This window comes from Carcharodon carcharias, chromosome 8 (genome assembly GCF_017639515.1).
Source record: "Carcharodon carcharias isolate sCarCar2 chromosome 8, sCarCar2.pri, whole genome shotgun sequence".
Taxonomy (NCBI): Eukaryota; Metazoa; Chordata; class Chondrichthyes; order Lamniformes; family Lamnidae; genus Carcharodon; species Carcharodon carcharias.
Window position 1 is genome coordinate 142,800,713 of NC_054474.1, and position 23,451 is coordinate 142,824,163.

Below are 23,451 nucleotides of genomic sequence, written 5' to 3' on the forward strand. Positions count from 1 at the left end.
TAGAGGAATTAGGAGAAATGTCTTGACTGAGGGTCATTAGTTAAATTCTCTCTTGTTTGAGATGGTCGTTGCCTGACACTTGTGGCACAAAATACTACTTGCCACTTATCAGCCCAAGCCTTGTCCAGATTTTGCTTGAGGGGAGGGACTGCTTCAGTATCTGAGGAGCTGTGAATGATACCGTTCCTAAGTTCCTATAACCAACCACTGTATGATCATCAGCAAACACGCTCACTTACAAACTTTGATGAAGAGAAGAACACTGAAGCAGTTGAAGATGGCTGGGCCTAGCACACTACCCTGAGGAACTCCTGCAGTGATGTCCTGGAGCTGAGATGACCAATCTCCAACAACCACAATTATCTTCCTTTATGCTAGGTATGACTCCAACCACGAGAGAGCTTTCACCCTGATTTCCACTGACTTCGATTTTGCTGGAGCTCCTTGATGCAACACTCAGTCAAATGCTGCCTTGATCTCAAGTGCAATCACTCAACTCACCTTTGGAGTTCAGCTCTGTTGTCCATGTTTGGACCAAAGCTATGAAGTCAGGAGCCAAATGGCTTTGGTCAAACCCAAACCGAGCATTAACGAGGTTATTGCTGAGTAAGCACTGCTTGACAGCACTGTTGACAACCCCTTCCATCACTTTACAATGGAGAGTAGGTTAATGGGGCAGTAATTGGCCAGGATGGATTTGCCCCGCCTTTTGTGGGCAAGGCATACCTGGGCAATTTTCCACATTGCCATGTAAATGCCAGTGTTGTAGCTGCACTGGAGTTAGTTCTGGAGTACTCCAGCTGGAATGGTGTCAGGGCCCATAGCCTTTGCAGTATCCAGTGCCTTCAGCCATTTCTTGGAGTGAATATAATTGACTGAAGACTGGCATCTGTGATGGTGGGGACCCAAGGAGGTGGCAAAGAGGGATCATCCACTCGGCACTTGTCAGAAAATGATACCAAATGCTTCAACCTTGTCATTTACACTGACGTGCTGGGCTCCTCTATTGAGGATGGGGATATTTTTTTTGAAGTCTCCTCCTCTGGTTAGTTGTTTAATTGTTCACCACCATTCATGACTGGATGTGGCAGGACTGCACAGCTTACATCTGATCTGTTGGCTTAGCTCTGTATATTACAAGCTGCTTCCGCTATTTTGTATGCATGTAGTCCTGTGTTGCACCTTCATCAGGTTGGCAGCTCATTTTAAGGTATGCCTGGTGCTGCTCCTGCAATGCTTTCCTGCACTCCTCATTGAACCGGGGTTGGTCCCCTGGCTTCATGGTAATGATAGTGAAGGATATACCAGGTCACGAGCTTATAGATTGTGGTTGAATACAGTTCTGTTGCTGATGGCCCACAGTGCCTCATGAATATCCAATTCTGAGCTGTTTTAAGGCTATCCCATTCAGCACAATCATGCCATACATTATGACGGATGGCATCCTCAATGTGAAAATAGGATTTCATCCAAACAAGGACAGTGTGGTCATCATTCCTACCAATAATGTCACGGACAGGTGTGTCTACGACAGGTAGATCTGAGAAGATGAGGTCAAGTAGGTTTTTTCTTTGTTGGGTGTTCTCATCAGCTGCCACAAGGACAGTTTGGTAGATTTGTCCTTCAAAGACTCAGCCAGCTCCCTTTGAGCCACTCTTGGTGGGCGACTTCATTGTCCATCAGCCAGAGCACATTCTGTGCTCTTGCCACCCTGCAGCTGAGGGAGGAGTAGGTGGCAATCAGGAGGGAGGCTTCCTCACCCATGTTTAACCTGATGTCACAAGACATCAAGGGGACCAGAATCACTTCCCCCTGACTGTACACCACTGTGCCGGGGTGGGGGGTGTCTGTCCCTGCTGGTGGGACAGGACATACCCAGGGATGGTGATGGGACATTGGCTGTAAGGTACCATTCAATGAGTATAACGACGTCAGGCTGTTGCTTGACTAGTCAGTCGCGGCCCATTGAGTCAGCAACAGCACTTTCGAAAAGCAATCCAATTAGTCCCACTCCCTGATCATTCCCCATATCTTCCATTCTTTTCTTCAAGTCTATGGTCAGAACATGTATAGTCAGAGACAAGTAGCAGAATGGTTGACAAGCTGGCTACAAAACAGTAGAGGGGGTAAAGGTCGGCAAAAGATGTGATGTGATGTGGTGTTCCACATGGATCGCTGTCAGGGCTGCTGATGTTTACAACTTACATCAACAATTTGGACTTGGGAATTGGTGGTACAAAATCAAAATTTGCAACTGATATCAAATTGGGAAGTGTAGTTAATAGAGGAGCCTGGAACAAAATACAGGATGACAATAATAAACTTGTAGAATCAGTTTCCAATGGAAGTGAATTTAACATAAATAAATAGGAGGTAGTATATTTTGTTAGGAAGAATAAGGAGGCATGTAATCCTTGGAAAACATATCTAAATGAGGCAAGAGAAACAGAGGCATCTGGGAGTAGAGATACATAAATGTATCACAGGTAAATAAGCTATTAGGGTGCATTACTAGAAGTATAGAATTGAAAGGCAGAAGAGTGAAACTTTTACATTATTAGGTTTGGCAAACAGTGATGATACCAAATGACTGCAATAGGACAGGTAGACTAGCAGAATGACAGAGTAACAGGCAGATGGAATTTAATACAAAGGAGGGGAACTTCCAGGTGGTGGTGGCCCGACGTGCCTGCTGCACTTGTCCTTCTAGGTGGGAGTGGTCGTGGATTTGGAAGATGCTGCTTAAAGAGACTGGTGAGTTTCTGCAATAGGATAAGTAGGCCACTCAGACCCTCAAGCCTGCTCCGCCATTCAATAAGATCATGGCTGATCTGTTTGTGTCAGTTCCACATTCCCATCTACCCCCAATAACCTTTGATTCTCTTGCCTAACAAGAATCTATCTACCACTGCCTTAAAAATGTTCAGTGACCCCACCTCTACCACCTTCTGAGGCAGTGAGTTCCAAAGTCACACAACCCTCAGAAAAGAAAACTCATCTCTATCCTAAAAGGATGACCCCTAATTTTAAAACAGTGCCCCCTAGTTCTGGACTCAGCCGCAAGAGGAAACATCCTTTCAACATCCACCTTGTCAAGACCATTCAGGATCTTATCTCCTATCAAATCACCCCTCACTCCTCTAAACTCCAGTGGAAACAAGCCCAGTCTGTCCAACCTATCCACATAAGACAACTCACTCATTCCAGGTATCAATCTAGTAACCTTCTTTCAACCACCGCCAGCACATTTACATCCATATGATTATCAAGCCATTTCTCCTTATTTACTCCTATTAAACTTCTCCATGATTTTAAACAATTCTATCCAATCTCTTCTTGAACTTCTCTGCTTTAATGATGACCAATCTCCAGTGTCTCCATATAAAACTGTAACCCCTCATCCCTGGTACCATTCTAGTAAATTTCTTCTGTAAACTCACAAACTCTACATCTTTCCTACAATAAAATAATCCAAGCAAACTCTGTATAATTACAGCAGCCCTATGCTTTTCTACTATACAGCTTGAAGGCCAGCAACCCCACTGTTAAGTTGCTTTTTGAAGTCATAATGGTTTTGAATGACTTATGTTCTTGAATACGTATTTCCTCCCTGCTCATCTCCATTCTCCTCCTTACATTGTATTCCCATGACACACACGCCTATAATGTATTACCGTACCATTACAATTTCAGTGGCAACATTCTGTTCATTTGCAAAAGATGTCCTCTGCAATTACCTTGCTCTCTACTTCACCATTTCATACACCTCAGTTTGATGAAAGCTGCAAACTTGGAAGGTCAATTCCCAAATACAGGAAAGAGTACAAATCTGTTTTTGATCCCTGTTAGCAACATCCAACAAATTGTATTTATAGAGCACCTTGAACATGGTAAATTACCCCCAAGGTGCTTCACAGAAGTATTAAACAAAAACTGTCCTCAAAGATAATCATCCCTGGATTATTACCCAAACCACGTGCAAATTGGCATAGGGCAAATTGGATTAGAGGGGCAAATGCATGGCTTAAAGACTAGTGTGGGAGAAGTGGGTTCCGGTTTGTGGGGCACTGGCATCAGTACTGGGGGGAGTGGGGGCTATACCATTGGGACGGTCTACACTGAACCGTGCTGGGACCAGTGTCCTCGCAAATTGCATAACTAGGGAAGTAGAGAGGGCTTTAAAATTAGAGGGTGAGGGAACAAGTTTGGATAGAGGTAGCAGTTGAAGACAGGAGAGCAAACTAGTAATATGAGAAATGAGGGTCACAAAATGGCAGGAAGGGACAGAGAGTAAAAACCTAAGAATACATCAACAGTCAAGACTAGATGTTATAAAGGTAACAAAAAGACAAAACTGAAGGCTAAACGCACGTAGCATTCATAAAGTAAATGAATTGATGGCTCACAAGAAGAATAGGAAGCTAGGTAACGGAAGAGGGGTAGCACTGGTAATCAAAGAGGGCATTGGTGCAATAATTAGAGATGACCTTGGTTCAGGAGATCAGGATGTAGAATCGAGTGGAGATGAGGAACAGTAGGGGAAATAACTCATTAATGGGAATGGTCTACAGGCCCCGTAACAGTAGCCACAGTGTAGAACAAAGTATTAAAGTGAAAAATATTGTGTGTTTGTGATAAAGGGACAGCAATAATCATGGATGATTTTAATTTACACAAGCTGGAAAAATCAGATTGGCAGTCATAGCCTGGATGAGGAGTTCTTAGAATGCTTTCGAGATAGTTTCTGAAAGCAGCACATTCTGGAACCAACCAGAGAGCAGGTTATATTAGACTTGGTATTGCGTAACGTGACAGGATTAATGAATGACCTGAGAGAAAAGGCACCCCTAGGTAGCGTCGACCACAATATGATTGAGTTTTACATCCAGTTTTAAAGGAAGCAGAGTGGGTCTAAGACTAGAATCTTAAACTTAAATAAGGGCAACTATGTAGGGATGAAAGCTGAGCTAGCTGGGAAATTAGGCTAGGGGATAGATCAATAGAGAAGCAGTGGCAGACATTTAAAGGGATATTTCAAAGTATTCAGAATAAGTACATTCCTACATAGAAAAAGCATACAACTCCACAAAGATGACTGGCAGACAGATGATTGGACAGAATATAAAGAACGGCAGAGAATGACTAAAAGGTTAATCAGGAGAAAGAAATTAGAGTATGAGAGAAAGCTAGAAATGTAAAAAAGGGATAGCAAAAGTTTCTGTAGGTATTTAAAAAGGAAAAAAGTAGAGTATTGATTCTCTAGAGTGACAGTGGGGTGTTAATAGTAGATAATAAGGAAATGGCGGAAGAAATGAACAAATATTTTGCTTGTTTATTCACTATAGAGGATACAAAACACATTCTGGTAATAGCTGCAAATCAGGTAGTGAACGGGAGAAAGGAACTTGGTGAAACTGAAATCACTAGGGAAACGGTACTGAGCAAATTGATGGAGCTGCAGGCTGGCAAATCTCCAGGTCCTGATGGGCTACATCCTAAGGTCTTAAAAGAGGTGGCTAATGAGATAGTTGATGCGGTGGTGTTAGTTTTCCAAAATTTGCTAGATTCTGGAAACGTTCCATCAGATTGGAAAGAAGCAAATATAACCCCCCTATTCAAGAAGGGTGGGAGGCAGAAAACAGGAAATTATAGGCCAGTCACATTGACATCTGTCATGGAGAAATTAGAATCGATCGTTGAGGAGGTTATAGTTTAGAAGAACTCAAGGCAACAGAGAAGAGTCAGCATCGTTTTGGGAAAGGAAAATCATGTTTAACAAATTTATTGGAGTTCTTTGAAGGAGTAACATACTCAGTAGATAAAGGGGAGCCTGCAGATGTCCTGCTCTTGTATTTCCAGAAGGCATTTGATAAGGTGCCACATCAAAGATTATTCTGGAAAATAAAAGCGCATGGGGTAGTGGGTAACATGCTAGCTTGGACAGACGATCGGCTGGCTGGCAGAAAGCAAAGACAATGCACAAATCAGTCTTTTTCTGATTAGCAGGATGTACTGGTGCCTCAACTTTTTACGATTTACATCAATGACTCAGATGAGGCAAGTGAAGACATGGTAGCTAAATTTGCAGATGACACAAAGATAGGTAGGAAAGTATGTCGTGAAGAGGACATGAGGTTGTAGATGGATATAGATAGGTTGACTGAGTGGGCAAAAATCTAGCAAATAGAGTTTAATGTGGGAAAGTGTGAAGTTGTTCAATTTGGCAGGCAGAACAAAAAAGCAGAGTATTACTTAAATGGAAAACGGTTGTATAATTCTGAGGTGCAGAGGTATCTAGGTGTTCTAGTACAAGTCACAAAAAGTTAGTATGCAGCTACAGCAAGTAAATAAGGCAGCTAATGGAATCCTATCCTTTATCACGAGAGGGACTGAATGTAAAAGTAAGGATGTTAATGCTTCAGATCTACAGGGCATTGGTGAGACCACAGCTCAAAAACTCGTTGCGGGATTCCTAGCCTCTGACCTGCTCTTGTAACCACAATATTTATATGGCTAGTCCAGTCCAATTTCTGGTCAATGGTAATCTTCAGGATGTTAATACTGGGGGATTCAGCAATGGTAATGCCACTGAACATCAAGGGGCAATGGTTAGATTTTTTTGTTGGAGATGGTCATTGCTTGGCACTTATTTCAGCAATAGTACTAGAGACTTGTGGCCTACTTGCCATCGATCAGCCCAAGCCTGGATATTGTCCAGGTCGTGCTGCATTTGGACATGGACTGCTTCAGTATCTGACGATTCGCAAATGGCAAACATTGCTATCATCAGCGAACATCCACACTTCTGACCTTATGATGGAAGGAAGGTCATTGATGAAGCAGCTGAAGATGGTTGGGCCTAGGACACTACATTGAGGAGCTCCTGCAGTGATGTCCTAGAACTGAGATGATTGACCTCCAACAACCACAACCATCTTCCTTTGCTCAGAATGACACCATCCAGCATTTTTCCTGATTCCCTTGACTCTAGTTTTGCTAGGGCTCCTCGATGCCATACTCAATCAAATGCTGCCGTGATGTCAAGGGTAGTCACTCTCACCTCGGGAGTTCAGTTCTTTTGTCCGTGTTTGAACCAAGGCTGTAATGAGGTCAGAAGCAGGGTGACCCTGGCAGAACCCAAACTGGGCATCAGTGAGCAGGTTATTGCTAAGCATGTGCCACTTGATAGCATTGTTGATGACCCATTCCATCACTTTATTGATAAGAGTGTAGATGGGGTAGTAATTGGCTAGGTTGGATGTGTCCTGCTCTTTGTGTACTGGACATACCTGGGCAATTCTCTACTTAGGAGGGTAGATTACAGTGTTGTAACTGTACTGAAACAGCTTGGCTAGGGACGCAGGAAGTTCTGGACCACAAGTCTTTAGTACTATTGCTGAAATATTGTCAGGGCCCATAGCCTTTGCGGTATCCAGTGCCTTCGGCCGTTTCTTGATATCACGTGGAGTGAATCGAATTGACTGAAGACAGGCATCTGTGATGGTGAGTATTTCTGGAGGAGGCTGAGATACATCATCTGTTCAGCACTTCTGGCTGAAGACTGTTGTGAATGCTTGAGTATTATCTTTTGCACAGTTGTGCTGGGCTCCTCCATCATTGAGGATGGGGATATTTGTGGAGCCTCCTCCTCCAGTGAGTTGTTTAACTGTCCACCACCATTCATGACTGGGTGTGGCACTTAATTCTGTCTATCACTTGCTGCTTATGCTATTTGGTATGCAAGTAGTCCTTTGCTTTAGCTTTACCAGGTTGACATCTCATTTTCAGGTATGCCTGGTGCTGTTCCTAGCAAGCCTTCCTGCACTCTTCATTGAACCAGGGCTGATCCCCTGGCTTGGTGGTAATTGTAGAATGGGGGATATGCTAGGCCATGAGGTTACAGATTGTGGTTGAGTACAGTTCTGTTGCTGCCGATGGCCAACAGCACCTCATGGTTGCCCAGTCTTGAGTTGCTAGATCTGTTTGAAATCTAACCCATTTCGCATAGTGGTAGTGCCACACAACACTATGGAGGGTATCATCAATGTAAAGATGGGACTTAGTCTCCACAAGGACTGTACAGTGGTCACTCCTACCAATACTGTCAAGGACAGAGGCCTCTGCGGCAGGAAAACTGGTGAAGATGAGATCAAGTACATTTTCCCCCTTTAGTTGGTTCCCTGACCACCTACCGCAGACATTATCTCTAAGGTATGATTCCATGTGTATAACTACGTCAGGCTGTTGCTTGACTAGTCTGTGAGACAGCTCTCCCAATTGCGGCACTGGCTCCAGATGTTAGTAAGGACGACTCGTAGGGTCCACAGGGCTGGGTTTGCCGTTGTTATTTCTGGTGCCTAGGTTCGTCTGGTTTCATTTCTTTTTACTGACTTTTTAGCGGTTCCTTTCAAATGAGTAGCTTGCTAAGCCATTTAAGAGTCAACCATATTACGGCGGACCTGGAATCACATGTAGGCCAAACCAGACAAGGATGGCAGATTTCCTTCCCTCAAGGACATTCATGAACCAGATGGGTTTTTACGACAATCAGCAAGGATTTCATGGTCAGCATTAGACTTTTAATTCTAGATTTTTATTGAATTCAAATTTCAGCATCGGCTGTGGCGGGAATCGAACCAGGTCCCCAGAGTATTACCAGTCCAATGACAATACCACTACGCCACTACCTCCCCATAACTGTGGCTACAAGAGCAGGTCAGAGGCTGGGAATCCTGTGGTGAGTAACTCACCTTCTGACTCCACAAAGCCTGTCCACCATCTACAGGGCACAAGTCAGGAGTGTGATGGAATACTCCCCACTTGCCTGGGTGAGTGCAGCTCCAACAACACTCAAGAAGCTTGACACCATCCAGGACAAAGCAGCCTGCTTGATTGGCACCCCATCCACGACCAATGCAGTGGCAGCAGTATATACCATCCACAAGATGCACTGCAGCAACATCCAACACTCCTAGTCAGCATCCTCCAAACCCACAACCTTTACCATCTGGAAGGACAAGCACAGCCAACTCATGGGAACAAAACCACCTGGAAGTTCCCCTCCAAGCCACTCACCATCCTGACTTGGAAATATGTCACTGTTTCTTCCCTGTTGCTGGGTCAAAATCCTGAAACTCCCTAACAACACTGTGGGTGTATCTACACCAGATGAACTGCAGCAGTTCAAGAAGACCACCACCACCTTCTCAAGGGCAATTAAGAATGAACAATAGAAATGCTGGCCTTAACTGTCCTCTGCTCTACAAGTGATTCAGCAATGTGGTTGACTCTTAACTGTCCTCTGAAATGGCCTAGCAAGTCACTCAGCTCAAGGGCAATTAGGGATTAGCAACAAATGCTGGCCTTGTCAGTGACAGCCACACCCCATGAAAGCATAAAGGAAAAAATATAAACTTTGCCTTTGACTGGAGTTTGAGTTGAGAGATAGGGGAAGGAGGGAAGAGGAAAAATGTGGCAATGGATATAAAAATAAGTGGAGATTGCACTGGATGGTTAGTATAATATCATTTAATACATATTGTCTATTATCATCATTAAGTGTATAAAATTCTTACAGGGCTTGACAGGGGAGATGCAGGATGATTCCCCTGGTTGGGCATTGTGGAACCAAGCAACAGTCTCAGAATAAGAGGTATGCCATTTAGGACCAACAAGAGAGGAATTTCTTCACTCAGAGGGTGGTGAATCTTCGGAATACCCTATCCCAGAGGGCTGCGGAGGCTCAACCATTGAGTATGTTTAAAGCAGGGGTCAATAGATTTCTAGATACCAATGACATTAAGGGATACGTGGATAGTGCAGGAAGATGGCGTTGAGGTAGAAGATCAGCCATGATCTGGTTAGATGGTGGGGCGGGCTTGGGGATCAGAGTGGCCTACTCACGCTCCTATGAATGGCACAGCAATGAAACAAATTGCAGACGCAAGCAAACAATTTTATTTTATTCCCATGGTTCCACATCTTTAAGCTGTTCAATTTTCTTTGGTTGTAATTCAGCTATTTATAGTTTATTCTGTTCCACTTATTGCGCTGATGACCTGGTTGAGGTCCACAGATTTACTTTACATCTGTAAATTGTTTATTAAATACTGTTAACAGAGAGTTTAATTTCAAACATAGGCAGGTTTATTGGCTTGCATTGGTTCTTTCTGTACACTTAGAATCAGGAAAACTGATTCAATGCTCTTTAATAACAAGGGGTCTTATTTACTCACATTCTCTTTCAGCATGGTCTGAGCAGCCTCAGTCATCACACTTTTGGCATCAGTTTTTTTCTGCCGGTTGATGAAGATGATGCCAGCAAGCCAGCATACCAGCCCAACTGTCCCAGCGTACATCAGCTCCTTCTTCGCAATCGCAACACAACGATCAGGGAGAATCTCCATCATACCTGGAAAGCAAAACTGTCATCACAAGGATTTCCTTACATTGGGAGACTGGATACCAGGTAATGGGCAGGTAGCATTTTATTGTACAGTAAGAATTAAATAAGCCTTAATCATAGAAATTGCAGCATAGTAGGTCATTCAGCTCATTACCCATGTTACTCATCATTTGGTACACTATTCTAACCCCTTATCCCTGCTCTCTGCATATACAATACCCTTCAGTTAAGTTTTTAAAGTCCTGGCCATAGCAACTTGTAGCGAAGCATTCCATATTCTGCGAGGGAAAATTCCAACTTTCCCTTTTCTTGTCATAAACCTCAGTTCATATCTCCTTGTTCTTGATTAGCTAGTCATTGGAAACAATCCTTCACCATTGGTGTGCAAACTCTCATTATTTTGGATACCTCTCTCAACCTCCCATGTTCCAACTGGAATTGGATCATTATCTGAAAAAGCAAAATGTGCAGGACTATGGGGAAGAGGCAGGGGGAGAGGCACAAGGTCAATTGCTCCTTCAGTAAGCTGGCATGGACATAATGGGTCAAATGACCTCCTCTGCTGTAACCATTTTATGATTCTATAAGGTGTCCAGGAAAGGTAGAGAATGAAAGAAAGGAGAAGAAACAGATGATTGAGAATACTACAAGGCTGGAGAGAGGGAATGTCCTGGAGGGATCAATACAATCTTTTTGGTTAGAGCTAAGAAACACCCAAGATACAATTATGCTACTGGGTGTATGCTATAGGCACCAACTAGTGGAAAAGATAGAGAGGAACAAACCTGCAGAAATTACAGGGAGGTGTAAAAACTATGGAGTTATGATAATGATGGACTTCAATCACCCCATCATAGACTGGGATAGTAATATTGTAAAGGGCAGTGGTGGAGGTTGAGAAGAGTTTCTCAAGTCTAAAGAGTTTTCTAGATCAGTATGTTTCCAGCCCAGAGGAAGGAGACATTGATGGATCTAGTTCTGGGATATGAGATGGGTCAAGTGGATCAAACATTAGCTGGGGAACCTTTAAAGAACAGTGATCACTGTATGTCACTAAAAGTTAGTATGCAGGTACAGCAAGTAATTAAGAAGGCTAATGGAATGCTATCCTTTATTACGAGAGGAATTGGACATAAAAGTATGGATTTTATGCTTCAGTTATGCAGGGCATTGGTGAGACCACATCTCAAATAGTAGGTGCAGTTTTGGTCTCCTTTTTTAAGGAAGGATGTAAATGCGTTGGAGGTGGTTTACTAGATTGATACCTGGAATGAGCGGGTTGTCTTGAGGAAAGGTTGCATCGACTGCACTTGTTTCCACTGGAGTTTAGAAGAGGGGTGATTTGATTGAAGTATACAAGGTCCTGAATGGTCTTCACAAGGTGGATGTGGAAAGGGTGTTTCCCCTTGTGGGTGAGTCCAGAACAAGGGGGCACTGTTTTAAAATTAGGGGCCACCCTTTTAGGGCAGAGATGAGGGGAAATTTTTTCTGAGGGTTATACGACTTTGGAACTCTCTGCCTCAGAAGGTGATGGAGGTGGGGTCATTGAATATCTTTAAGGCAGTGGTAGATAGATTTTTTTTTGTTCATCCACAGGATGTGGGCTTTGCTGGCTGGGCCAGCATTTATTGCCCATCCCTAGTTGCCCTTGTGAAGGTGGTGGCGAGCAGCCTTCTTGAACCGCTGCAGTCCATGTGGTGTAGGTACACCCACAGTGCTGTTAGGAAGGGAGTGCCAGGATTTTGACACAGTGGTAGTGAAGGAACGGTGATATATTTCCAAGTCAAGATGGTGAGTGACTTGGAGGTGAACTTCCAGGTGGTGGTGTTTCAATGAGTCTGCTGCCCTTGAACTTCTAGATGGTAATGGTCGCAGGTTTGGAAGATGCTGTTGAAGAAGCCTTGCTGAATTCCTGCAATGTATCTTGAGATGGTACACATTGCTGCTACTGTGCGTCGGTGGTGGAAGGAGTGAATGTTTGTGGATGTGATGCCAATCAAGCAGGTTGCTTTGTCCTGGATGGTGTTGAGCTTCTTCAGTGTTGTGGGAGCTGCATTCATCCAGGTAAGTGGGGAGTATGCATCACACACGACTTGTGCCTTGTAGATGGTGGACAGGCACGTACATATTCTGTCTGCAAAGAACAGGACCCTGTGTATTAATATATGTGGCTTCCAGTACATGGAAATGTGCCACACTGCGGGCCCAACTGAATCTTAAATTGGTGTCAGCGTAATTTTTAGCACACTGAGGAATATTTAGCAAATGTTGTCCAATCACTGAATCACATCTAATGTTGGACACTGAGTTTTGAGTCCAATATTAGATGTGATTCCACGATTGGAATTGTGTGTCCTGGAAGCTACATATATTAATACACAGGGCCCTGTTCTTTGCAGGCAGAAAGAACATGTACACGCATTGCACCTGTTTCAGCTAAACAAAATAAGTGACAGCCATTTGCTGACTTTTTCCTCAGGACAATGCCTTGGCCAGAGTCAAGCTGCCTGATTTAAATTTTGAACAATGCTTGTCAATGGCAGTTAACTGATGGAAGGGGTCATCAACAGTGCTTTTGAACATCACTTGCTTAGCAATAACCTGCTCATTAGCGCTCAGTTTGGGTTCCGCCAGGGCCACTCAGCCCCTGACCTCATTACAACCTTAGTTCAAACATGGGCAACGAGCTAGAGGTGAGGCAAGGGACTGCCCTTGACATCAAGGCAGCATTTGACCAAGTGTGGCATCAAGGAGCCCTAGCAAACCTTATATTGTACAACATTGGCATATAATAGCATTTGCCAGTCAGGAAAACATCTCTATTGTAACCACTTATGCTTCAAGAATCAGAGCAAAGTCAGTGGGAATCAGGGGGAAAACTCTCCGCTGTTTGGAGTCATACCTAACATAAAGGAAGATGGTTGTGGTTGTTGGAGGTCAATCATCTCAGTTCAAGGGCATCACTGCAGGAGTTCCTCAGGGTAGTGTCCTCGGCCCAACCATCTTCAACAATGACCTTCCTTCCATCATGAGGTCAGAATTGGGGATGCTCGCTGATGATTGCACAATGTTCAGCACCATCTGCAACTCTTCAGATACTGAAACAGTCCATGTAGAAATGCAACAAGACTTGAACAATGTTCAGGCTTGGGCTGACAAGTGACAAGTAACATTTGTGTCACACAACTGTCAGGCAATGACCATTCAAACAAAATAATCTAACCATTGCCCATTGATGTTCAAAGGCATTACCATCACTGAATCCCCCACTATGAACATCCTGGGGGTTGCCATTGACCAGCAACTGAACTGGACTAGCCACATAAACACTGTGGCTACAAGAGGAAGTCAGAGGCTCAGAATCCTGCAATGAGTAACTCACCTCCTGACTCCCCAAATCCTGTCCACAAGGCACAAGTCAGGAGTGTGATGGAATACTCCCCACTTGCCTGGATGAGTGCAGCTCCATCAACACTCAAGAAGCTTGACACAATCTAGGAGAAAGCAGCCTGCTTGATTGACATCCCTTCCAAAAACATTCACTCCCTCCACCACTGACAAACAGTAGTAGTAATGTGTACCACCTGCAAGATACACTGCAGGCACTCACCAAGGCTCCTTCTGCAGCATCTTCCATAGTAATGGCCGCTACCACCTCGAAGGGCAAGGGCAACAGACACATGGGAACACCACCACCTGGAAGTTTCCCTCCAAGTCATTCACCATCCTGACTTGGAAACATATCACTGCTCCTTCATTGTCACTGGGTCAAAATCCTTGAACTCCCTTCCTAACAGCACTGTGGGTGGACCTACACCAGATGGAACATAGTGGTTCAAAAAGGTTGTTCACTACCACCTTCAAGGGCAATTAGAGATGGGCAATAAATGCTGGCCTAGCCAGCGATGCCCACAACCCGTAAAATAAATTCTGGTGCATTCCCCATGGCAACATCTTTACCAACCAAACAGCACTTTCTTCTCAAAAATATAAAATGATTGTTTCCCCTGACATTGGCATTCTTGTGCTTGCCCTGATGAGTACAAGACAAAAAGCTTTGACAAAATGTCTTTTTTCAGCAATACTTAAGTTCTGCACCACAAAACGACAACAAGTAAAAATAATTAATTGGAGGAGGGCCAATTTCAGAGGGGTGAGAATAGATCCATATCAGCTAAATTGGAATAAGCAACTGGTAGGCAAAACTCTAAAGGCAGCAGCCTGTTGTTCCATTAAAGAGATGATTTGGGTACATTCCCACAAGGAGGAAAGGTAGGGCAACTAAATCCAGAATTCCCTGGATCAGAAGAGTGAAAGATGAAGCAGAAAAGGGGAGCGTATAACAAATCTCAGGTTGGTAATACAAGAACGAACCAGGCTGAATGTAGAAAATTCAAAGGAGAGGACAAAAGGAAATCAAATAGTCAAAGTGAAGACCATGAGAAAAAACAGGCAGCTAACTTAAAAGGAATCTAGAAGTCTTCTATAGGCATATAAATAGTAAAAAGGTAGTAAGAGGAGGGGTGGGGGCTGATTAGGGAACAAAGAGAGAATTCACGCATGGAGGCAGAGGTTATGACTGAGAGACTAAATGAGCACCTGGCATCTGTCTTTACCAAGGAAAAACATGCTGCCAAAGTTATAATAAAGAGAAGGGAGTTGAGATACTGGATGGGCTAAAAATTGATAGAGGAAGTATTAGAAAGAATGGCTGTATTTAAAGCTGATAACTCACTAGGGCCAGATGAGATGCATTGGAGAATGCTGAGAGGAGTCAGAGTCTTAGGCGTTAGGGTACAGGAGGCTGCCATTCGGCCACCATGTCCATGCTGATTCTCTGTACAGCAATCAGTCAGTCCCATTCCCATGCTCTAATCCCGTAGCTTTCCAAGTTTATCAAGTGCCCATCCAATTTCCTTTTGAAATCTTTCACCGTCTCCACATAACCTGGAACACTTTTCCAATGGTGTATCACTTGTTGTATAAAAAGTTCTTCCTCACATCCTCCTTACATCTTTGGCTCAAAACCTTAAATCTGTGACACCCCAAGTCCTTGTATGATCAGCTAACGGGAACATCTTTTCTTTGTCTGGCTTATGGAGGCCTGTCATAATCTTGTACACCTCTGTCAAATCTCTCTTCAATCTCTTATGCTCCAAGGAGAAGCTTCCCCAACCTAACCTTTGTAGCTAAATACCCCATCCTGGGAACCATACTGATAAATCTTGTCTGCACCCTTTCAAGGTACCCTCACATCCTTCTTATAGAAATGCTGACCAGAACTGGACACAATATTCTGGTTATGGCCCACGTCTTTTAACAGTTAAGAAATAGGTATAGGCCCTTCAGCCCTTCAAGCCTGCTCCACTATTCAGTGACATCTTGGCTGATGATCTACTTCAAAACTATTTTCCCCATATCCCTTGATGTTTTTAATTTGTAGAAATCTATCGATCTCAGTCTTGAACATAACTGAACCACCACAGTCCTCTGGGGCAGAGAATTGCAAAGATTCACCACCCTCAGGTGAAGAAATTCTATCTCATCTTGGCCATAAAAAGCCTGTCCCTTATTCTGAGACTGTCTCCCCTGCACCATTGGAAAAGCGTTCCAGGTTATATGGAGACGGTGAAAGATTTCAAAAGGAAATTGGACAGGCACTTGATAAGAAGCTTGCAAGGCTATGGGATTAGAGCATGGGAATGGGACTGACTGGATTGCTGTACAGAGAATCAGCATGGACATGGTAGCCGAATGGTAGCCTCCTGTACCCTAATGACTATGACTTCGCTCAGCATTCTCCAATTTTCCCTTCGCCAGTGAAGGGAAACATCCCACCTGTATCTACCCTGTTGAGCCCTTAAGAATTTTGTTTGTTTGGATGAGATCACTTCTCATTCTTCTAAACCCCAGAGAATAAAGGCCCAGTCTATTCAATCTTTTCTCATAGGGCATCCCAGGAATTAATTTAGTGAACCTTCATTACACACTCTCTATGACAAGTGTGTCTTTCCTTAGGTAAGGAAACAAAAACTGCAAACAATACTCCAGAGATGAGGTCTCATCAAAACTCTACATAATTACATTAAGACATCTTTACTCCTATACTCAAATTCTCTTGTAATAAAGGCCAATATATCATTTGCCTTCTTAATTGCTTGCTGTACCTGCATGTTAGCTTTCAGTGACTTGAACAAGAATAACCAAGTCCTTTTGAAGTTCAACACTTCCCAGCCTCTCACCATTTAAGAAATGCTCTATTTATGTTATTCCTACTAAAGTGAATAAACTCTCAATACTCCACATTATACTTCATCTGCCAAATTTTTGCCCATTCGCTTAGACTCTCCAAATTCCCTTGAAGCGTCTTTGCATCCTCCTCACAACTCACTTCCATCTAGTTGTGTCATCTGCAAACTTGGAAATGTTACATTCAATCCCCCCACCCAAATCATTGATATAGATTGCGCATAGCTGAGGCCCAAGCACCGATCCATGTCTAAGCCACAGTCTGCTAACCTGAAAATTATCCATCTATTCCTGTTTTCTGTCCAACAACCAGTTCTCAGCTTATGCCTAACCCCATGTGCTCTAATTTTGTTTACTAATATCTTGTATGGGACCTTGTCAAAAATTCAGCATTACTTACCTTCTTTTGTACTCAAAATACCTCTATTTATGAAGCCCAAGATTCTATATGCTTAGCTAATTATTCGCTCAGTACATCATGCCATCTTCAAATTACGGCTAGATTTATGGATGTATCGGTCATCATCTTCCAATCCTCTTTGTAGGTTTGATTAAGGGGACTAAAGAATTGAGAAGTTACATCCTTGTTCAAATAAGGGTGTATGGGTAAGCCAAGCAACTACAGGCTAGTAAGTTTAACCTCAGTGGTGGGAAGCTTTTAAGAGACAATAATCCAGAACAAAATTAACAGCCAGTTGGCCAAACATGAAATAATTAGGTAAAGCCAACATGGATCTGTTAAAAGCAATTAAGTTAAACATAGAGTTCTTTTTTTGAGGGGGTAACAAGGAGGGTAGAGGTATATTTGGGCTTCTAAGGCTTTTGATAAAGTGCCACATAATAGACTACCAAGGGAGTTATGAAAAACTTGTATAAAACATTGTTCAGCCTCAACTGGAGTATTGCATCTAGTTCTGGCCACTACACTTTAAGGATATGAAGGCATTAGAGAGAGCAGAAAAGATTCATCAGAATGGTTTCAGGGATTAGGAACTTCAGTTACGTGGATAGATTGGAGAAGCTGGGGTTGGTCTCCTTAGAGAAGACTAGGTGGAGATTTGATAGAGGTGTTCAACAGCAGAAAGGGGCCTAGACAGAGTAGATAGAGAAACTGCTCCCATTGGCAGATGGGTCATGAGCCAGAGTTCACTGATTTAAGGTGGTCGGCAAAGGAATTAATAACGGCAAGAGGAAAAACTTGTTTTAAACAAGTGGTTAGGATTTGGCACGCACTGCCTCCTAGTGCAGAGGAGTCAGATGTAATTGAGACTTTCAAAAGGCAAATGGATAAGCGCCTTGAAATGAAAAAATTGCAGAGCCATGGGAAAAGGCTGAGGGAATGGGACCATCTACTTTTGCAGACCCGCTACACATATAGCAGGCTTCATGAACGGCCCCTTTCTGTGCTGGCACCATTCTATACAGTAATTTCTCATTTAATGTTTCAGTTGTGTTCCTAAGTGCAACTTCAAGTGCAATAATGTTAATCAAATCAGATTTTTCCACTACAATCAGCATAAAAGCTACAATTAGGTTCTTTAAGAGATTTCTCAATAGAAAAAAATTAAAATATTACAAGTTGAAATACTGTACATTTCTAATTGAAATAATTTTTAAAATAAATTTTAAAATACAAAAGAAATAAGGTATAAAGGTAAAAAAATTACACTCACCAGCCACTTGGTTTTGGAGCGACTGTGCTCCACCTAGTGAAAGAAGTTGGACAGTTCAGGGAGCAGCTGAAGCCATCCTGGGACTTCAGTACTTGCTGTGGGTGCGAATGGTAGTGAGGGGGCAGGCGGGAGAGAAAAACAGATGAAGTCCCCGGTGGTGGCAGCGGACACAGAGGTCTTGGACAGCAACAGCAGGGTGAAGGGGAAGAGAAAATGCCATGTGCATATGTAGGATGTGCAAGCCACAGAACAGGATGCCTGTGGCAATCTTGTTATTGTAAATGCCATAACATTAAATGGCTCTATGGTCCCTATTTTAAGGCCGATGTTCTAGCGAAACATTGTTAATGTCAATGTTAAGTGGGGTCTTATTGTAGTTCTATGGGTCCTTGCTCCCAAGTTCTATCCAGCGAGAAGAGGATTGGGCTCAACTCTGGTGCCACCTAACAACCTGTGAGTTTAGCTTTACAGCTGATGAATGGCTTATCAGTTAAAAATACCAAAGAGAGTGATGGAGGGAATTTCATCATGATCCACTGGAAGCAGCCTTCCTTAAATACCCGAATCGTTGCAAAGTCAAACTGCCAACTCCAAACACACTGACTTTAAGCAATATTACTCTTCAGTGCAGGTAGGCTACTCACTGGCAAGGCACATCCTTACCCATCAGATCCAGGGAGCTCTGGTGATTGGAGATGATAACATACGGACCCTTGGCATCCAGATTTTCCAACCCCTTCACTTCAAGTTTAACTCCATACAAATTCTTGATGTGCTGCAACACACTACGGACCAATCTATAACAAAAACAAAGAAATATTAACAGAAATGGAAGCTGGAGAAATTGGTATATCAGATAATCAGATTGGAGGAACACCCCAAACAAATTATATAGTTACATAGCAAGTAACCCATACCCTGATTAATAACTTTTCAGGATAATTCAAAAACTAGCTAATGCTTTGACAGATATTTAAAATTCATAAATGGCATTGTTTATGTTCTCGAGTTATAGGTGAGTCAGCGGTTACAGAAATAGGCAGGGAAGTGAAGTTGAGGCTAAGGTCTGATTAGCCATCATATTGAACAGCAGAGCAGGCTCAAGGGGCTGAATGGCCAGTATTTATTGCCCATCCCTAATTGCCCTTGTTCAGACGGCATTTAAGAGAGTCAACCACATTGCTGTGGGTCTGGAGTCACATATAAGGCAGAACACGTAAGGACAGATTTCCTTCCCTAAAGGACATTAGTGAACCAGATGGGTTTTTACAACAATCGACAATGGTTTTGTGGTCATCATAAGACTTTTAATTCCAGGTTTTTATTGAACTGAAATTCCACCATCTGCCAGAGCATTACGCTGGGTCTCTGGATTACTAGTCCAGTGACAACACCACTACACCATTGCTTCCCCTATTTCGTACGATCTTATACTATTGAGACGGACTCTTATTTAACTGACTAATACTTTTTTAAAAGCATTACAGTATTCAATAGCTGCAAGTGTTATTGGTGACTCGTTCAACACTCCAATGCATAAAAAAGCAAAAGACTTGCTTAGGTCCCCTTAAAAAAATGGATGGCAGGTTGCAGCTCCTTTCAATTTGATTAAAGACAAATGTATAAAAGTAGTGTGTAACTGGGTTAGCGTAAAGACCTTTCATTGCTGTTCCTACATTTGAACCCAGGACATGACACACGTTTCCTGAATTTGCCTCACTGCAGCACTTGCCCGTATTCAGGAAAGTGTCTAAAAACACTTAAACAGGCTGACGAAGTGGCTGAAAAGGATGATCTAAAAATCTGGAATTGAAAGCTATCAGTTACCATGAAACTATCGATTGTTGTAAAAACCCAGCTGGATCACAAATGTCCTTTAGGGAAGGAAATCTGTCGTCCTTACCTGGTCTGGCCTACATGTGACTCCAGACCCACAGCAATGTGGTTGACTTTTAACTGTCCTCTGAAATGGCCTAGCAAGCTGCTCATTCAAGGGCAATTAGGGATGGGCAACAATTGCTGGCCTCGTCAGTCACACCCACATCCCATGAAAGAATAAACAAAGCACATTAGAGAAAGATTTGAAGAAATTTTAAAGTAGAGCAGAAGTACAAACGCAGCAAAAAACGGAGCACAGGACAAGTCATTTAGTGTTTGGGGTGGGGATGAGGACGCGGAGGTAGGGGAAAGGTTGTGATGAGTGCTTCCAGGGTTAAAAGGTGAGGGTGACTGAATCAGAGAACATTACAGCACAGAAGGTTGTCATTTTCTCAATCAATTCTGTGTCAGCTCGCTCAAAGAGCAACGCAGTTAGTTCTATTGGCCCTCTCCCTCCCCATATCCTGGCAATTTTTTCTCAAGTATGGTCCAAACATGAGCAAAAGAGCTAAACTCCAGAGGTGAGATAAGAGTGACTGCCCTTGACATCAAGGCTACATTTTACTAAGTGTCATGTCAGGGAGCCCGAGAAAAACTGGAGTCAATGGGAATCAGGGGGTAAACTCTCTGCTGGTTGGAGTCATACCTAACACAAAGGAAGATGGTTGTGGTTGTTGGAGGTCAGTCATCTCAGCTCCAGGACATCACTGCAGGAGTTCCTCAGGGTAGTATCCTAGGCCCAACCATCTTCAGTTGCTTCATCAATGACCTTCCTTCTAACTTAAGGTCAGAAGTGGGGATGTTCGCTGATGATTGCACAATGTTCAGCACCATTCGCGGTGACTCAGATGCTGGAAGCAGTCCATTTCCAATTGCAGCAAGACCCGGACAATATCCAGGCTTAGGCTGACAAGTGGGAAGTAACATTTGCACCACACAAGTGCCGGGGCAATGACCATCTCCAACAAGAGACAATATGACCATCTCCAACAAGAGATAATCTAACCACCAACCCATCGCATTCAATGGCATTAACATCACTGAATACCCCACTATCAACATTCTGGATCAGGGGCTAGAAATCGTGCGACGAGTAGCTCACTTCCTGACCTCCCAAAGCCTGTCCACCATCTACAAGACATAAGTCAGGAGTGTGATGGAAATTTCCCACTTGCCTGGATGAGTGCAGCTCCAAAACACTCAAGAAGCTTGAAAACATCCAGGACAAAGTAACCTGCTTGATTGTTTGTGGATGGGGTGCCATTTACTCTCTCTTCCGCTGACACACAGTAGCAGCAGTGTATCCCATCGACAAGATGCACTGCAGGAACTCACCAAGGCTCCTTAGGCAGCACCTTCCAAACCCACGACCACTACCACCTAGAAGGACAAGGGCAACAGACATATGGGAACACCACCACTTGGAAGTTTCCCTCCAAGACATTCACCATCCTGACTTGGAAATAAATCACCGTTCCTTCACTGTCACTGGGTCAAAATCCTGGAACTCCCTTCCTAACAGCACTGTGGGTGTACCTACACCACATGGACTACAGCGGTTCAAGAAGGCAGTTCACCACTACCTTCCCAAGGACAATAAATGCTGGCCTAGCCAGTGATGCCCATATCCCATGAATGAATAAAAACTAATTTTCTTTTGAAGGCTGGTGTCTGTTTCCTTCACCCTTTCAGGCAGTACATTGCAAATCCTTGCCATTCATTGTGTAAAAAGCTATTTTCTTCATGCCTAATGAAGAATCAATCTGTACATATGAAATAGAAGCAGAAGTAGGCCATTTGGCCCCTTGAGCCTGCTACACCATTCAATAAGATCATGTATGATCTGTTTGTGTTGAGATCCACATTCCCATCTGCCTAACAATCTATCTACCACTGCCTTAAAAATGTTCAGTGACCCCACCTCTACCAACTTCTGAGGCAGCGAGTTCCAAAGTCACACAACCCTCAGAAAAAACTCATCTCTGTCCTAAAAGGGCGAACCCTAATTTTAAAACAGTGCCCCCTAGTTCTGGACTCAGCCACAAGAGGAAACATCCTTTCAACATCCACCTTGTCAAGACCATTCAGGATCTTATCTCCTTCCATCAAATCACCCCTCACTCTTCTAAACTCCAGTGGAAACAAGCCCAGTCTGTCCAACCTTTCCACATAAGACAACTCACTCATTCCAGGTATCAATCTAGTAAACCTCCTTTCAACTGCCTCCAGCGCATTTACATCCATATGGTTACCAACGATTGGAAACCGTTTCTCCTTATTTACTCCTATTAAACTTCTCCATGATTTTAAATACTTCTATCCAATCCCTTCTTGAACTTCTCTGCTTTAATGATGACCAATCTCCAGTGTCTCCATATAACTGTAACCCTTCATCCCTGGTACCATTCTAGTAACTTTCTTCAGTAAACTCTCAAACTCTACATCCTTCCTACAATAAAATAATCCAGGCAAACTATAATTACAGTGAGCCAATGTTTTTCTACTATACAGCTTGAAGGCCAGCAACCCCACTGTTAAGTTGCTGTTTGAAGTCACAATGGTTTTGAATGACTTATTTCCTCCCTGTTCATCTCCATTCTCCTCCTTACATTGTATTCCCATGACACACACACACCTATAATGTATTACCGTGCCATTACAATTTTAGTGGCAACATTCTGTTCATTTGCAAAAGATGTCCTCTGTAATTACCTTGCTCTCTACTTCACCGTTTCATACACCTCAGTTTGATGAAAGCTGCAAACTTGGAAGGTCAACTCCCAAATACAGGAAAGAGTGCAAATCTGTTTTTGATCCATGTTAGCAACATCCAGCAAATCTGTTTATAAAGCACTTTGAACATGGTAAATTGCCCCAAGGTGCTTCACAGAAGTACTAACAGCCCAGGTAAAAGATAGCTTATCAGATACCGACCAACATTCTGTTACCAAGAGACAAAACAACATTCAGGTTCAATTTGCACAACAGTTCAACTTATCAAACATTAACTAGCATTTTAACTCTTTCTAGCTTTTCACATTGGTGGCTTCCTGACAATAAAGTTGAAGGGGAGGAAGGGGGCTGGGGGGGGGAGGAAGGGGGCTGTTGTTGGGTGGGGGGGGAGAGAGGGAGGAAGGGGGCTGGGGTGGAGGCTGGGGGCGGGGGGAGGAGGAGGAGGAGGAGGGTGAGGGCTGGGGGGGAGGAGGAGGAGGAGGGTGAGGGCTGGGGGGGAGGAGGAGGAGGAGG

The 23,451-nt window shown here is 43.4% G+C and overlaps 1 protein-coding gene across 1 annotated transcript in view; it reads right to left on the reverse strand.

Annotated features, from left to right (window-relative positions):
* agpat2 (1-acylglycerol-3-phosphate O-acyltransferase 2 (lysophosphatidic acid acyltransferase, beta)) overlaps positions 1 to 23,451 on the reverse strand; it is a 35,758-nt gene that overhangs the window by 11,261 nt on the left and 1,046 nt on the right. Inside the window, exons 2-3 of the mRNA XM_041193967.1 lie at positions 18,991 to 19,124; positions 10,236 to 10,411 (exon numbers count right to left, since the gene is read on the reverse strand). Coding sequence (XP_041049901.1) covers positions 10,236 to 10,411; positions 18,991 to 19,124 — 310 coding nt within the window. The remainder of the gene's footprint in view (positions 1 to 10,235; positions 10,412 to 18,990; positions 19,125 to 23,451) is intronic.